The sequence below is a fragment of the Hyperolius riggenbachi genome, chromosome 8 (genome assembly GCF_040937935.1).
Source record: "Hyperolius riggenbachi isolate aHypRig1 chromosome 8, aHypRig1.pri, whole genome shotgun sequence".
In the NCBI taxonomy this organism is placed as follows: domain Eukaryota; kingdom Metazoa; phylum Chordata; class Amphibia; order Anura; family Hyperoliidae; genus Hyperolius; species Hyperolius riggenbachi.
The window spans coordinates 294,711,984-294,729,256 of record NC_090653.1 but is presented as its reverse complement, the minus strand read 5'-3'; the positions used below and the strand labels follow the sequence as shown (position 1 = coordinate 294,729,256).

Sequence of the window (17,273 nt, the reverse complement as noted above, 5' to 3'; positions counted from 1 at the left end):
GAAAATTTTTTTAATTCCGTAGCAGGTGGCAGATTTCCCCGAAGCAGCAGGTGGCAGATCTCCCTGGAGCAGCAGGTGGCAGATCTCCCTGGAGCAGCAGGTGGCAGATCTCCCCAGAGTAGCAGGTGGCAGATCTCCCCAGAGCAGCAGGTGGCAGATCTCCCCAGAGCAGCAGGTGGCAGATTTCCTCGGAGCAGCAGGGGCAGATCTCCCTGGAGCAGCAGGTGGCAGATCTCCCCCCGGAGCAGCAGGTGGCAGATCTCCCCAGAGCAGCAGGTGGCAGATCTCCCCAGAGCAGCAGGTGGCAGATCTCCCCAGAGCAGCAGGTGGCAGATCTCCCCAGAGCAGTAGGTGGCAGATCTCCCCAGAGCAGCAGGTGGCAGATCTCCAGATCTCCCCAGAGCAGCAGGTGGCAGATCTCCTCGAAGCAACAGGTGGCAGATCTCCCCGAAGCAGCAGGTGGCAGATCTCCCCAGAGCAGCAGGTGGCAGATCTCCCCGGAGCAGCAGGTGGCAGATCTCCCCGGAGCAGCAGGGGCAGATCTCCCCGGAGCAGCAGGGGCAGATCTCCCCGGAGCAGCAGGTGGCAGATCTCCCCGGAGCAGCAGGTGGCAGATCTCCCCGGAGCAGCAGGTGGCAGATCTCCCCGGAGCAGCAGGTGGCAGATCTCCCCAGAGCAGCAGGGGCAGATCTCCCCGGAGCAGCAGGTGGCAGATCTCCCCGGAGCAGCAGGTGGCAGATCTCCCCGGAGCAGCAGGTGGCAGATCTCCCCGGAGCAGCAGGTGGCAGATCTCCTCGGAGCAGCAGGTGGCAGACTTCCCCGGAGCAGCAGGTGGCAGATCTCCCCTGAGCAGCAGGGGGCGATCTCCTGTCACCTCCGCACCATTCAGTCCGCCTCTGGGGAGTTTCGGTGCAGTTTGAGCAATGTCAGAGAGCCTTCATTAAGTGAGAATTTTTCCAGCCTTTTGTCATTTTGGGTTGTGGGACAAAAGCAGGATTTTGTAGGGGGAGAAGCCAAGAATAGGAACACTATGGCCTCAAGTCACTGAGCTTTATCTAACACTTTATCAATTGTTTGATAATTGACCTCATGGATAAAATCTAATTTTGAATGTACTAAGATGTTATAGATTTATTTAACGTTTTATTGATAAAACATTAAATAAATATATAACACTTTAGTGAATTCAAAATTAGATTTTACCCATGAGGTAAATTATCAAACATATGATAAAGTGTTTGATAAAGCTTAGTGAATTGAGGTCAATGGGTGTGGCTTTTATTTATGGGCGGATTCTTCAATGGGGTGTGACTTGCTTCACCCTCCCTGCCCTCATATAGCAAATGCAGCTAACATTCTCTTCTGCCAGCCCCTTATCCGATGTCACTAATGAGAATATGTGAATATTTCCTGATCTCTGTTTCCACCATACAGGGAGTTTCCGGCCCCCCAGGACCCCAGGGATTCCCCGGCCCCCCAGGTCTTCTGGTAAGTGATGGCAGTGTCCCCATGCTGGACACACGTAGCTGTACACCTATGCGGCTCTGCTAACCCCGGTCTCTTGTGTTTCAGGGTCCGGAGGGCACGCAGGTGAGGACTAAAGCACTGATCTCTCTGCTGATTTATGGCCACTTCAGTCACTCACTCATCATTTCTGTGATTCCTCACACAGGGGCCAAAAGGATTCCAGGGACTAGAAGGACCCCCCGGCCCACCAGTAAGCAGCAAAACTAATGAACTTCCAGCAGCAGACTGCCCCCCCAGTATAGCCAGCCCCGCTGACATCCTGCCAGGCTCCCAGTGCCACCCCTAGAGGAATTCCCAGAATCCCAGACATTATTTCACAGTCATGTTGTATGCTTAAAGTGCCTCCATTCCACAGTGTTCCCAGCAAAATCCGGCGGGAATGTCAAGGTGCCCATACGCTTCTCAATCCACCACCAGATCGACCATTAGATAGATCCCCCTATGTAATGCCACCAGACCCCGCCCCCTTCCCCTGGGCCACCCCCTATGTAATGCCACCAGACCCCGCCCCCTTCCCCTGGACCACCCCCAAAGTAATGCCACCAGACTCCCCCCTTCCCTTGGTCCGCCGCCTATGTAATGCCTCCAGACTGCCGCCAGACCCTGCCCCCTTCCTCTGGGCGCATAGTGAGTGTTGTGTCTCTTTGAATTACACCGCAAGCGACTGTACCATGTGACACTGCCACATGCGGTGACGTCAGTACATGGAGGAGGAGTCACGTGGTACAGAATGAAGAAACATGCCGGACTCCAGAGGAGGTGACAGGTGAGGGCCTGGGAGGGGTACACAGCTCCGGGCCGGCCATGACGCCAGGTGACACCACTTTCTAAGGCGGTGTCACGCATCAGGCGGCAAGAGAGGAGAGCGGCTCCCATAGCAGCGCAGATAACGGAAGTAATTAGTCTCCTTTAAAGAGACACTGAAGCGTAAAAAAAATTATGATATTATGATTTGTATGTGTAGTACAGCTAAGAAATAAAACATTAAGATCAGATACATCAGTGTAATTGTTTCCAGTACAGGAAGAGTTGAGAAACTCCAGTTGTTATCTCTATGCAAACAAGCCATTAAGCTCTCCGACTAAGTTAGTCGTGGAGAGGGCTGTTATCTGACTTTTATTATCTCAACTGTTCCTGGACTATTTACTTTTTCTCTGCTAGAGGAGAGGTCATTACTTCATAGACTGCTCTGAAAGACTCATTTTGAATGCTGAGTGTTGTGTAATGTGCACATATTATAGAATGATGCAATGTTAGAAAAAACACTATATACCTGAAAATAAAAGTATGAGAATATTTTCTTTGCTGCTAATCTTCTAGTAATTATTCATAGTACACAACCAATTCATTATATCATATATTTTTTTTCGCTTCAGTGTCTCTTTAAATACCAGCCGCTGCTGTGAAGTATCGCGACCGTGACAATTCACTAGTGTGGCGGCTACTATGTTAATGTACTTAGTTACTTTATCAATTAACATATCGGCCGCACTAGTGAATTATCAAGATCGCGATACTTCTCAGCAGCGGTCGGTATGTAAAGTACCGCGCGTTGCTAGGGAAGCAACCCACGTAGCTAAGGAAGACACGCTATGCTGCGAGGAGCGGGAGTTGTGTGCACAGCGGCTGCTGATTGTTGTTTGTGAATAAAGCCCTTTGTCTTTTTGTGCAATAAATTCTTCTTACAAGCATATAAGCTGAGACTGTTCTATTCTCGTCCATATATAAGCGGAGACCGTTCTATTCTTGTCCATATATAAGCTGAGACTGTTCTATTCTTGTCCATATATATGCTGAGACCGTTCTATTCTTGTCCATATATAAGCTGAGACCGTTCTATTCTTGTCCATATATAAGCTGAGACCGTTCTATTCTCGTCCATATATAAGCGGAGACTGTTCTATTCTTGTCCATATATATGCTGAGACCGTTCTATTCTTGTCCATATATAAGCTGAGACCGTTCTATTCTTGTCCATATATATGCTGAGACCGTTCTATTCTTGTCCATATATAAGCTGAGACTGTTCTATTCTTGTCCATATATATGCTGAGACCGTTCTATTCTTGTCCATATATATGCTGATATATGCTGAGACCGTTCTATTCTTGTCCATATATATGCTGAGACCGTTCTATTCTTGTCCATATATAAGCTGAGACCGTTCTATTCTTGTCCATATATAAGCTGAGACCGTTCTATTCTTGTCCATATATAAGCTGAGACCGTTCTATTCTTGTCCATATATATGCTGAGACCGTTCTATTCTTGTCCATATATAAGCTGAGACCGTTCTATTCTTGTCCATATATATGCTGAGACTGTTCTATTCTTGTCCATATATATGCTGAGACTGTTCTATTCTTGTCCATATATAAGCTGAGACTGTTCTATTCTTGTCCATATATATGCTGAGACTGTTCTATTCTCGTCCATATATATGCTGAGACTGTTCTATTCTTGTCCATATATATGCTGAGACCGTTCTATTCTTGTCCATATATATGCTGAGACCGTTCTATTCTTGTCCATATATATGCTGAGACTGTTCTATTCTTGTCCATATATAAGCTGAGACTGTTCTATTCTTGTCCATATATATGCTGAGACTGTTCTATTCTCGTCCATATATAAGCTGAGACTGTTCTATTCTTGTCCATATATATGCTGAGACTGTTCTATTCTCGTCCATATATAAGCGGAGACTGTTCTATTCTTGTCCATATATAAGCGGAGACTGTTCTATTCTTGTCCATATATAAGCTGAGACCGTTCTATTAGCTAAGCTGCTCTTACCATTGTTCAGAACCCTTTTACACACAATCCTGTGTACCATATGCAAATAGAATGCAAATCTTCTGCAGCTTGGCATTGGGACAATGAAATTGGCAGGATTCTCCCAGTTCTAGGCTGTATACAATTTGCATGAGGTTTGCCTGCAAGACGGCATTATCGGCATCTCAGTAACAGAGGACTCACTTTGCTGTTGCCATGGTTACCAGGAGCTGCAGGTTGAGCATGTTGTCAGTTATAGGGATTCCTAACTGGCTGTGAAGGGAAATGGGGAGATGATTTGAATTCACATTATAACACGTTGTGCCGCGTATATCGATTGCTGTCACTGTTTTATGATGAAAGATTTTCCCTTAATCCCCAATTAGCTGTTTCTGTTGCTTACGTTGTGTTTTTGTTTCTAGGGCCCCCCAGGACCGCCCGGACCCCCAGGGCCTGCACTCAGCATGGCTGCCCAGAGCATACGGGTGAGTCAGAGGCGGAGCAGTGCAGGGGTGATGGAGTGCAAGCTCTTAAGCCTGGTACACACAATGCAATTTTCCATCAGATCGATCGGTAATCTGCTAAGAAGTTCCATCATGTGTAGACATCCAAACTGTTACCGATGGATAATGCGATCTATTTTCCGTTTCTAAGTACCTAAAATCGATTGCGTTATCGATCGGGATCTGATCGGACCAGTCAGTCAATTATCAGATCGTTCCATCGATCTGACGGAAAATTGTATAGTGTGTACTAGGCTTTAGGCGGGGTCACACTCGAGGAAATCTGTAGCGTTTTGCCACATGCGACACATGCGACTGTGCATGGCGTAAAAAAAAGATGCAATCTGCTACCTTCCTGCACAATGCATGCAGTTTTACATTGAAATGGCTGTAAAAAAAAAACAAACCTCCAATTAAAGTGGTCTGAAAGCCAACATTTCCACTTTGCTCTAAAAGATTCCTCACCGCTTGAAAGCTACTATCCCAGAAAAAATGTTCTAGCAGAACATCACTCAGAGGGTTAAACAAAGCACTTTGTCCTGCTATTCAGCTTCAAATCCGCATCCAAACTGCAGATAACAGTATCTTTTTTACTTGTTAACTACCTGCGGACCGCCGCAGTATAAATCTACGGCGGGCAGAGGGCGCTGCGGTTCTGACCGGACGTAAACTCTACGTCCCATTCACCGCGCGCCCCCGCCCGTTCCCGCCGCTGTCCCCGCCGCAATGTGATGCCCTGCTTCCTCTTTGACGGCAGAGCACTGTGCGCCGGGCAGGAGCTGCTTTCATTGGCTCCTGGCCCTGTCATTCATGTAAGCCGTTCCCATTGGCTTACATGGAGTGACAGGGTCAGGAGCCAGTGAAAGCGGCTCCTGCCCGGCGCACAGCGCTCTGCCGTCATACCGACGGCAGAGAGAGCAGCCTGCGGCGGGGACAGAGCGGCGTGTTCTGCGGGAGCGGCGTATTTTTGCGTCGTTTCATCGGGAAGCGGCGGTTTACTGGACCAGCACCCTCTAGTCCTTAAGGGGGCAGAGGCTGTTGGTACCGAAGTGGTTAACCCATTCAGGTTCCGTCGTTTTCACGTGAGAAATGTTCACCTCCCATTCATTAGCCTATAACTTTATCACTACTTATCACAATGCACTGATCTATATCTTGTTTTTTCCGCCACCAATTAGGCTTTCTTTGGGGGGTACATTTTGCTAAGAGCCACTTTACTGTAAATGCATTTTAACAGGAAGAATAAGAAAAAAATTGAAAAATTCATTATTTCTCAGTTTTCAGCCATTATAGTTTTAAAATAATACATGCCTCCATAATTAAAACTCGCGTATTGTATTTGTCCATATGTCCCGGTTATTACACCGTTAAAATTATGTCCCTATCACAATGTATGGCGACAATATTTTATTTGGAAATGAAGGTGCATTTTTTCCATTTTGCATCTATCACTATTTACAAGTTTAAAATAAAAAAAATATAGAAATATTTCATCTTTACATTGATATTTAAAAAGTTTAGACCCTTAGGTAAATATTTACATGTTTTTTGTTTTTTTTATTGTAATGTTTTTGTTTTTTTTTATACTAAACATTTTATTTGGGTACTTTTGGGAGGGTGGGAGGTAAACAATAGATTTATAATGTAAATGTGTGTTAATTCTTTTTGGTTTTTTTTTTCAGGTGTAGTATTACTTTTTGGCCACAAGATGGCCATGAGTTTGTTTACATGACGTCACTCTAAGCGTAGCACGCGCTTAGAATGACGCATCGGGAAGGAGACGGCCAGAAAAAGCTCAGCTTCCGAGAGAAGCTGTCGCTTTTTCAGCGGGGGAGAGGAATCAATGATCGGGCTCCATAGCCCGATACATTGATTCCTTGGCTACCGAATCCGCGGCCGGGAGTGCGCGTGCACGTGCACGATCGGCCGCGGGGGCGCGCTGTAGCGCGCATGGTTCCTGGACGTAGAAACTACGTCCAGGAACCAAAATAGGTTAAACACAAATGTATCAACACTGGAATGTAAACAAACTCTCTGAGAAACTGTCTCTGCTACACACACCGTTCAGAATAGCTCATTAGAAGATTTTAATATATAATAGAAAGCAGTTATAATAGAAAAATAATAAAATGCAATGGCAGCTTTCAGGGTACGAAGAACTACACTTTGGAAATGTGTAATTTGTAAACAGACAATATTACGTGTGCACAAAAGCTAATATGAGTAAACAGTATAAGTAATACAAAGTAGGAAAACACATTTTTATTGAATGTTATGTCGGAGTTTCAGACCACTTTAAAACACTAGGGAGAAATCGTGTGCGAATCCCGCAGGTGCAAGTGCGATCCGCCCCTGATGTCAAGGAGGACGCCTCCTGTACAGCCGGGGTATGTTGTAATATTCTCTTAGTCAGTCCTGCCGGACGTATCCCACGTTGTACGGAGACGCTGCGCGCCCCCACATGTGACACCATCCCCCACGCTCGCCGCGCCCGGACAGTGTGTTCTCTGATCATGTGACCACCCAAATCTGAAGTGGTCACAGGGGAGGTTTATTTTGCAAATCCAACTCTGCCCTGTCATTAAATGAATGTCAGGAAAGGCTGAAACATCTGACACTGCGCATTCGCGCTAAAAGTAAAAAGTTATTTAGTTGTGTTACACAATGACAAGAAAGTGCTTGACTCTTGAAACGATGGTGGCCCGCAGGGATCAGGGGCCGAGCTCAGGACCAGATTGCCAACCAGGCAACAAAAGCAGTCGCTTGGGGCCCCATTCAGAGTCAAAGGGACCCCATCAGCACATAAACCAGCCCTCGCCATCCTGTCAGCAGTGGCTGGATGGTATAATGAAAAAAGAGGGATAGCGCTGCGCCTACACCTGTAGTTGGAAATATCTGTTGAAGGATCCCAATCCCTTACTAGAAAATACAATGTAAAGTAACAGATTGCGCTACTATGGAAACAGATGAATGCTAATAAGTGGTACTGATAATTTTTATTTTCATAAAAATCAGCAAGTAGTAGTAGACTCTCTATTTATTGTCGTTAAAATAAATGGTATTAGACTCGCTATTAGCTGTGCAAATTGGCAAACTAGAAATTGATCCTGAGTTCAAAAAAATTAAAAACAATATATGTACATATATTAAAAAATAAAAATAAAGAATAGATAAAAATAAAAATGCAGAGAATTCAATTGATTTGATACACTGAATTATATTGCATATGGATTCCAAATGATAGCTCATTGGCAATGTCCAGTTCTTATGCAAGAGCCCAAAAGCAATATGGATTTAACAAGCACAATTGATGCTAATGTTGTGACTCCAGCGTGTGGTAATGAAGTTCCTTATGAATCACAATAAACTCAACAAAGATAATTCGGGTAAGTTGTTGAATAAGTAGTTGGATAGATCTCACCCATATAAAGCTTCCGGATAATGCTGCAGAGGTCTTCACAAGAGCCGCTCGATCTCACCTGCCCCGGCCGGCGGCAAGGTGAGAGAGACTAGACGGATTGGTCACGTCGGGCAAGGCTTGCCCGACTCCCCTGGATAGCGGAGGATGTCCGGATAGTAGCGGAGTGGCGCTGGTCAGACTTCCGTCTTGAATCAGTGTTATGCAGCCACGTAACTCCAGCTGGCCTCCTTCCCCTCTATGATGTGACGTCACAAGGCAGCCACCGCTGACGTTTCGGGAGGAACGCCTCCCTTTCTCAAAGCAAGGCTGCTGGGGGAGTTGGAGGCTGGCTTTTTAAAGCCTCTGCTGTGCTGATAGTTCTATTCGAAAGCATAAAGATCCAAATCTTTATTTAATCCATGTGGAATCAAAGAATTCAAATTATAAATCCACATAGTCTCGCGCCGAGACATTTCCAATAAATAATCTCCACCTCTCCACGGCTTGTTAACCTGTTCTATAGCACAAAACTTTGTTCCCTTAAAGGAGCATCCATGCTCCATCTTATAATGCGCTGATAGGGGATGTTTCTTACATCCTTTTTTTATATTGGTGCAATGTTCATTAAATCTTTCTTTAAGGGGACGTTTGGTCCTTCCAACATAGTGTTTTAGACATGGACAAATCAGCACATATATTACCCCTTTAGAGTCACAGTTTGTAATGTCTTTAATACTGAATGGCTCTTGACTGGAAGTGGAGGTAATTTGATAAATCCTTTCTATTGGTAGATTGGATTCTCGACACGCTCTGCAAAACCCACATCTTTTGAAATAACCATTTTGCTTCCTGCTTGTCTGAGACCTAACAGTGGGGGCCAATATGTTGCCTAAATTATTGGACTTCCGGAAAGTCATCCTGGGATATTTAGACAATATGGGCATCAGTATTGGATCTTCTCTTAGTATATTCCAATATTTACCTACTATATTCTTAACTTTGGAGGATTGTGAAGAATATTTCATAATTAAACTGGGTTGTTGCTCATTATGATCATTAGACTGCCCCCTATCTTTCAATAATTCAAGTCTATCCATACTCTTAGCTCGTGCCCTAGCTTCCTCGATTATTTCTACTGGGTACCCTTTTCGTTCGAATCTGCCCTGTAATATATCTGCTTCTACATCGAAGTCACTGATCTTAGAGCAGTTTCTTCTAAGCCTGAGAAACTGTCCTCCTGGGATGTTCATAAGCCACTTGAGGTGATTACAACTATCTATATTAATATAGCTGTTAGTGTCTACTGGCTTTAGATACGTTTTGGTCAGAATCTTGTCATTTTCTCTATACACTGTAAGATCTAAAAAATTTACTTGTAATTGACTATACTCCCCTGTGAACTTTAAATTATAACTATTATCATTAATCCAACCAATGAAGATATCAAGACTCTCTTTAGTCCCCTGCCAAATAAAGAATGCATCGTCTATAAATCTCCTCCAGAGCACCAGGGCGGCCCCAGGGCCACCCGGGCCAAAAAGATGAAACCGCTCCCAGTGGGCCATATACAGATTTGCAAATGAAGGAGCAAACCGTGTCCCCATTGCCGTCCCGGTGCCCTGGAGGAAATACTGGCCCTCATAGACGAAATAGTTGTGTCTCAAAATGAACCCGATACTATCCAAAATAAACTCGACCTGGTCGCCTGGCAAGGAATGAGCCTCTTCCAAAAAGAACCTCACTGAATCGATGCCTTTCTCATGAGGAATCACAGTATACAATGAACTGACGTCCACTGTACACAGCCAGTAGTCATCAGACTATGTACAACTGTTAAGTATCCTAAGGAAGTGACCTGTATCCTTAATGTATGTCGGTGTATCTTTCACAATTTCCTGCAGGTACAAATCGACATAATGGGACAGATGTGAGGACATAGAACCGATCCCCGATATTATCGGTCTCCCCGGTGGGTCAATAAGACCTTTATGTATTTTGGGGAGATGGTAATACACGGGGATTCTGGGATTATCCTCATATAAATATGCATACTCCTCCTCATTGATGATTCCCTTATATTTCGCATCTCCCAAAAGGTTTTTTAGCCTCTTGAGGAATTTACAAGTAGGGTCCATGCTCAACAGATGGTAGGTGTCTTTGTTTAATAATTGGCGTAATGCCTCTTGGTGGTACTGTTCTGTGTCTTGTATAACCACGCCCCCTCCCTTGTCTGCGGGCCGTATCACAATGGAGGAATTCTTTTGTAGACTTCTCATGGCCTGTCTTTCAATTGATGTCAGATTGTCAATATATCTGGTGTTAAGTTTTTTTGATATCTTCTAAAACTAAAGTTTCAAAAGTGTTCATGGCCTTACTGGCTTCCTGGACCGGATTAAATTTTGACAAACACTTCGCCCCGGAATGTTTGAAAGTGTCCTCCTGCCTTTGACTGATTGTTGGGTAGTCTACTGTTTTCTTTATAAAGTATTTCTTAAGACATAGTTTCCTCATGAACTTCTTAATGCCAATAAAAGCCTCAAATTTATTTAACTTGTTTCCGGGTTATAATTTAAAGTTCACAGGGGAGTATAGTCAATTACAAGTAAATTTTTTAGATCTTACAGTGTATAGAGAAAATGACAAGATTCTGACCAAAACGTATCTAAAGCCAGTAGACACTGACAGCTATATTAATATAGATAGTTGTAATCACCTCAAGTGGCTTATGAACATCCCAGGAGGACAGTTTCTCAGGCTTAGAAGAAACTGCTCTAAGATCAGTGACTTCGATGTAGAAGCAGATATATTACAGGGCAGATTCGAACGAAAAGGGTACCCAGTAGAAATAATCGAGGAAGCTAGGGCACGAGCTAAGAGTATGGATAGACTTGAATTATTGAAAGATAGGGGGCAGTCTAATGATCATAATGAGCAACAACCCAGTTTAATTATGAAATATTCTTCACAATCCTCCAAAGTTAAGAATATAGTAGGTAAATATTGGAATATACTAAGAGAAGATCCAATACTGATGCCCATATTGTCTAAATATCCCAGGATGACTTTCCGGAAGTCCAATAATTTAGGCAACATATTGGCCCCCACTGTTAGGTCTCAGACAAGCAGGAAGCAAAATGGTTATTTCAAAAGATGTGGGTTTTGCAGAGCGTGTCGAGAATCCAATCTACCAATAGAAAGGATTTATCAAATTACCTCCACTTCCAGTCAAGAGCCATTCAGTATTAAAGACATTACAAACTGTGACTCTAAAGGGGTAATATATGTGCTGATTTGTCCATGTCTAAAACACTATGTTGGAAGGACCAAACGTCCCCTTAAAGAAAGATTTAATGAACATTGCACCAATATAAAAAAAGGATGTAAGAAACATCCCCTATCAGCGCATTATAAGATGGAGCATGGATGCTCCTTTAAGGGAACAAAGTTTTGTGCTATAGAACAGGTTAACAAGCCGTGGAGAGGTGGAGATTATTTATTGGAAATGTCTCGGCGCGAGACTATGTGGATTTATAATTTGAATTCTTTGATTCCACATGGATTAAATAAAGATTTGGATCTTTATGCTTTCGAATAGAACTATCAGCACAGCAGAGGCTTTAAAAAGCCAGCCTCCAACTCCCCCAGCAGCCTTGCTTTGAGAAAGGGAGGCGTTCCTCCCGAAACGTCAGCGGTGGCTGCCTTGTGACGTCACATCATAGAGGGGAAGGAGGCCAGCTGGAGTTACGTGGCTGCATAACACTGATTCAAGACGGAAGTCTGACCAGCGCCACTCCGCTACTATCCGGACATCCTCCGCTATCCAGGGGAGCCGGGCAAGCCTTGCCCGACGTGACCAATCCGTCTAGTCTCTCTCACCTTGCCGCCGGCCGGGGCAGGTGAGATCGAGCGGCTCTTGTGAAGACCTCTGCAGCATTATCCGGAAGCTTTATATGGGTGAGATCTATCCAACTACTTATTCAACAACTTACCCGAATTATCTTTGTTGAGTTTATTGTGATTCATAAGGAACTTCATTACCACACGCTGGAGTCACAACATTAGCATCAATTGTGCTTGTTAAATCCATATTGCTTTTGGGCTCTTGCATAAGAACTGGACATTGCCAATGAGCTATCATTTGGAATCCATATGCAATATAATTCAGTGTATCAAATCAATTGAATTCTCTGCATTTTTATTTTTATCTATTCTTTATTTTTATTTTTTAATATATGTACATATATTGTTTTTAATTTTTTTGAACTCAGGATCAATTTCTAGTTTGCCAATTTGCACAGCTAATAGCGAGTCTATTACCATTTATTTTAACGACAATAAATAGAGAGTCTACTACTACTTGCTGATTTTTATGAAAATAAAAATTATCAGTACCACTTATTAGCATTCATCTGTTTCCATAGTAGCGCAATCTGTTACTTTACATTGGATGGTATAATGGTTAAAGGGACTCTGAGCAGTGCAGTAACTATGGAAAGATGCATATCATTTTAAAGCTCTCTTTCTCCTCTATGCCCTTTAGTTTTCGCTATTTTCGCGATCGAAATCGCGGCTACGGCAATTTCGATTGCGAAAATAGCGAAAACTAAAAGGCGTAGGGTGGCGGTTTATATATCATTGGGAAGAGGAGAAAGAGAGCTTCAAAATGATATGCATCTTTCCATAGTTACATTGTATTACACAGACAGGACGACTTTTCTCCAAAGTCGGCAGCTCGATTCAGCACAATGCAATGAAATTTAAGGAACCCAGGGGAATATAATTACAAACATCATGCTGGTAGGTGTGATGATGTAATTAATTAGTTGTGGGTATGCTTAAAGGCATACCCACAGGCACTGCTCGGAGTCCCTTTAAGGACTCTGCCTCTGACACAGGAGACCAGGGTTCGAATCTCGGCTCTGCCTGTTCAGCAAGCCAGCACCTATTCAGTAGGAGACCTTAGGCAAGTCTCTCTAACACTGCTACTGCCTATAGGGCGCGTCCTAGTGACTGCAGCTCTGGCGCTTTGAGTCCGCCAGGAGAAAAGCGCAATATAAATGTTATTTGTCTTGTCTTGTCAAATGATGCTGTGCGCTGCTGATTGTCTTCAGAGCCAGGATCTCCTCCTAGATCCCCCTCCTGCTACTGTGCGCTCTGCCACTGCCCACTCCTCCCTCCCTTCCCACAGAGAACCACAGCTGCAGCAAGAATGATAGCAGCAGATGGCAAACGCTCACTCACCTATCCATGATCCAAGCGATAGAGATCCCGTCATCTGATACTCATCTATCTCTTCTACAGTGCAGCCGCTCGCTCTGAACTTCCTGATTCTCAGATCAGACAGGAAGTAGTAATAGTAGTAGTAGCAGAGCGGCAGCACTCTAGAGGAGACAGATGGGCTCCGGATGACGAGACCTCTATTGCTTGGATCGCAATAGGTGAATGTGAGTCATCTGGTGCTGTCATTCTCACCCGCTGCGGCTGCCTTCTCTGCTGGACTATCGTATTCACTGGGATGGAGGCTGCATGGTGGCTGTCTAGTTTGGGAGGAAATCGGTTGTTCGGTGGTGGGGGTGGTTATGTAATTCTGTCTGGGGAACGACTTCCTGTTTGGCGGTGTCCAGAGCTTTCTGCTATTGCCAGGCTGGAGATGCAGGGGGAAAGTGCTGCTGCTGTGATATCTGGCGCCCTCTTCACAGGGATGCCCCAGCCCCTGAGTGCAAATGTTCCAGCCATTCATCTCTCACTCTGCATTTTGCCGCTGCTATTCCCTGCATTATGCACCCACAGAGGAAAGCGGGCTGTTGCCCATAGCAACCAGTAGCTCGGCTGCCCCGGTGTGTACGGCATGTTGCTGTGCAGCTGCATCTTCTGATTCTATTACGACATGATGTAGGGCCCAAATCAGTTACTTTGCTTAGGGCCCCATTTAGCCTTAATCCGGCTCTGGCCGAGCTCTGCACAGACATTCTGTCATATGGAGGGGGAGGGCGGCAGTGCGTTTCAGAGCGGGGGGGGGGGTAGGGATACAATGCAGGGGGAGGGCGGAGCCTTTCAAAGGGGGGGAGGGATAAAATGCAGGGGGAGGGCAGCGCAGTGCCTTTTAGAGGGGGGAGGGGTATAGAGTGTAGGGGTAGGAGGGGCGCAGTGCCTTTCAGAGTGGGCTGGGGGGTAGAGACATACCATGCACTTGCCCTGCCTGATCCAGCCAGACTTCTGTCCAGCAGCCTTGCACTGGTAGTAAAGCAGCTGCAGTGTGTTTGTCATTGTGAGTAGTGGGCCTGTGTTAGTAATGAGACATTCTGCCCCATACAGCGTTCGTTCCCCCACTCGGAGCCTTGGCGGGGGGCCGCTCCCTGGGACCTCATTTACCGGCTGGAGGAAGACCTGAGGCTGCTGGCTGCTCCTCCCAACGGGTCCAAAGAAAGTCCGGCCAGCACCTGCAAGGAGCTACAGCTGGTGCACCCTGAACTGCCGGACGGTGAGTCGCCCACTGACAGGGCCGGGATCGCACTTCTTACCACCTCCCCCGTAAGACACCCTTCTCCCCAGTGACATTGGCGGCAGGAATTAGATTGTAAGCTCCTGTAAGTACAGCTGGTATCAATAGAAATGTATTGAAGTGAAGTACAGCTAGTGATATGATTGGCAGCAGGGATTGGATTGTAAGCTCCTCCGAGTACAACTAGTGACATGACGGCAGGAATTAAATTGCAAGCTTCTCTGAGGACAGCTAGTGACATGACGGCAGGAATTAGATTGTAAGCTCCTCCGAGTACAACTAGTGACATGACAGCAGAAATTAGATTGTAAGCTCCTCCGAGTACAACTAGTGACATGACGGCAGGAATTAAATTGCAAGCTTCTCTGAGGACAGCTAGTGACATGACAGCAAGACTAGGCTGAATGGCAATCGTAACAAATATTGGAAGGCGCTGCTTGATAATGGCTAAAACTTCTACTGCCCACTTGCTGCTGCCCAAATTGCGGTGGGTTAACCCCTGTTCCCACCTATGATGGATCGTACAAAACATTGATATATGGGCGCGCAGGTGTGTTGTTATAATGAGTATGTAAACCACAATTGGAATAAATAAAACTAATTTATTTGGTTTTTTGGTTTATAAAAACAAAGTGATATAAGATCTTTGCATGCTCTACCCACACAAACACTCTGTTCATCCATACATGGGAGTAGTATGGTGTCCTGTTTAAAAAATGGATAAAAAGTATATGTATATATATATATATGTGGGTCCTTGGTTGGTTAGCGCTATAAAGTGCAGATAAATAAACCGTTTCTGTATAATAAGAGATGACTCCACCCTTCCTGGTACAGGTTATATAGGTTGCTAGCGCGTATAGATGTAATCACATAAAGTCCACAATTATTCTATGCTCCATATATTATGCATAAAGCGAAGACTTGATATCACCTGCAGATGATCCCGCTCCAAACCCGGGGCGGGTTATAGCTGATTGACCTCGGACGCCTGACGGAGAGAAGCCTCCGTAGTTTGGAGTAAGTCCTCAATGACATCACCAACGTGATTCCCGTTAAGGTCTCGCGGGAACCTAACACCGCTTCTAGCGGCACGGCTCAGAGCGTACCTTCGTCTTGACGTCACGTCTCTCCTGGAGGTAGTGTCCTACCCGATCCACTCTGCGTTCCACCTCGTATCTGATTCCGGAAAGTATTGCGTTCCACAGCACTTCCTAGCTTATAGGGTGATGATGAGAGAGGAACCGAGCGAATCCGTTTGCAGGGTTCAAATATTGAGACCTCCTCAGTTAGGTACTTCAGTTGTCCACGGGGCGCTCCTCCGGACTAACTAGGATTAACATGTTTCAACAATGTCGCTTGTCTTCATCAGAATCTGTATGTTACACATATGATGAATTAACTCCACAGTGCGATAGGGGTGAGTAGAGGCTGGGTGTTTATTGAGGATTAAACAATCTTAAAGAGAACTCGAGGTGTGTTTAAAGAATGTTATCTGCATACAGAGGCTGGATCTGCCTATACAGCCAAGCCTCTGTTGCTATCCCAAACCCCCCTAAGGTCCCCCTGCACTCTGCAATCCCTCATAAATCACAGCCGTGCTGTGAGGCTGTGCTTACATCTGTACTGTCAGTCTCAGCTGCTCCCCCCGCCTCCTGCATAGCTCCGGTCCCTGCCCCCGTCCCTTCCCTCCAATCAGCAGGGAGGGAAGGGATGCAGGCGGGGACTGGAGTTCTGCAGGAGGCGGGGAGAGCAGCAGACTGACACTATAGAGATAAACACAGCCAGCTCTGACAAGCTGTTTGTCAGCAGTGTGGCTGTGATTTATGAGGGATTGCAGAGTGCAGGGGGACCTTAGGGGGGTTTGGGATAGCAACAGAGGCTGGGCTGTATAGGCAGATCCAGCCTCTGTATGCAGATAGTATTCTTCAAACCCACCTCGGGTTCTCTTTAACAATCTGGAATGAGATGGAGGGCATTCTTTCATTAGGGCAGGGTCAGTGTAACTACATAAAATCTTACATAACACATCATATTGCTCAGAAATAACATCAGTGCAAATACAATGCAGCATATCACATATAACAGCAATCCGTATAACATGTGCTCACTATGTCTGCCACATGTAATGTCCTAACATCACTGAACTGGGTATCAGGGAAGCTGTCCTGAGTCTATACTGCTCTCACCTCTTTCCCTAGCATATGAGAGATCATAAACTGTCTTATAAGTAAAGTTTAGCAAAACTATCACTTAGAAAAAGAATCATCATCCCTGGAATGAGATGGAGGGTAGTGTTGTCCGGATCATGAACGATTCGGATCTTTAATCCGAATCTATTTTGTGAGTCGAATCATCCGAATCATCAAAATGAGTGATTCGGATCGAAAAAGGGGCGGGGCAAGGAGCGGCACGCCCCCTCTCAGCGGGCAGCGGGGTCCTGGAAGCAGAGCAGGGATGGATCGCTGAGTTGGAGGGGAGGCAGCCTTGCAGGGAGACAGGTAGATGAGAGAGAGGGGACATGGGTGCCACTGCCAGATATGTGTGGAGCACACATACTGGCTGC

The 17,273-nt window shown here is 45.3% G+C and overlaps 1 protein-coding gene across 1 annotated transcript in view; it reads left to right on the top strand.

Annotated features, from left to right (window-relative positions):
- Positions 1-17,273, top strand: part of LOC137527509 (collagen alpha-1(XI) chain-like) — a 197,329-nt gene that overhangs the window by 153,446 nt on the left and 26,610 nt on the right. Inside the window, exons 48-52 of the mRNA XM_068248027.1 lie at positions 1,435-1,488; positions 1,573-1,590; positions 1,673-1,717; positions 4,725-4,787; positions 14,521-14,686. Of these exons, the coding sequence (XP_068104128.1) occupies positions 1,435-1,488; positions 1,573-1,590; positions 1,673-1,717; positions 4,725-4,787; positions 14,521-14,686 (346 nt within the window). The remainder of the gene's footprint in view (positions 1-1,434; positions 1,489-1,572; positions 1,591-1,672; positions 1,718-4,724; positions 4,788-14,520; positions 14,687-17,273) is intronic.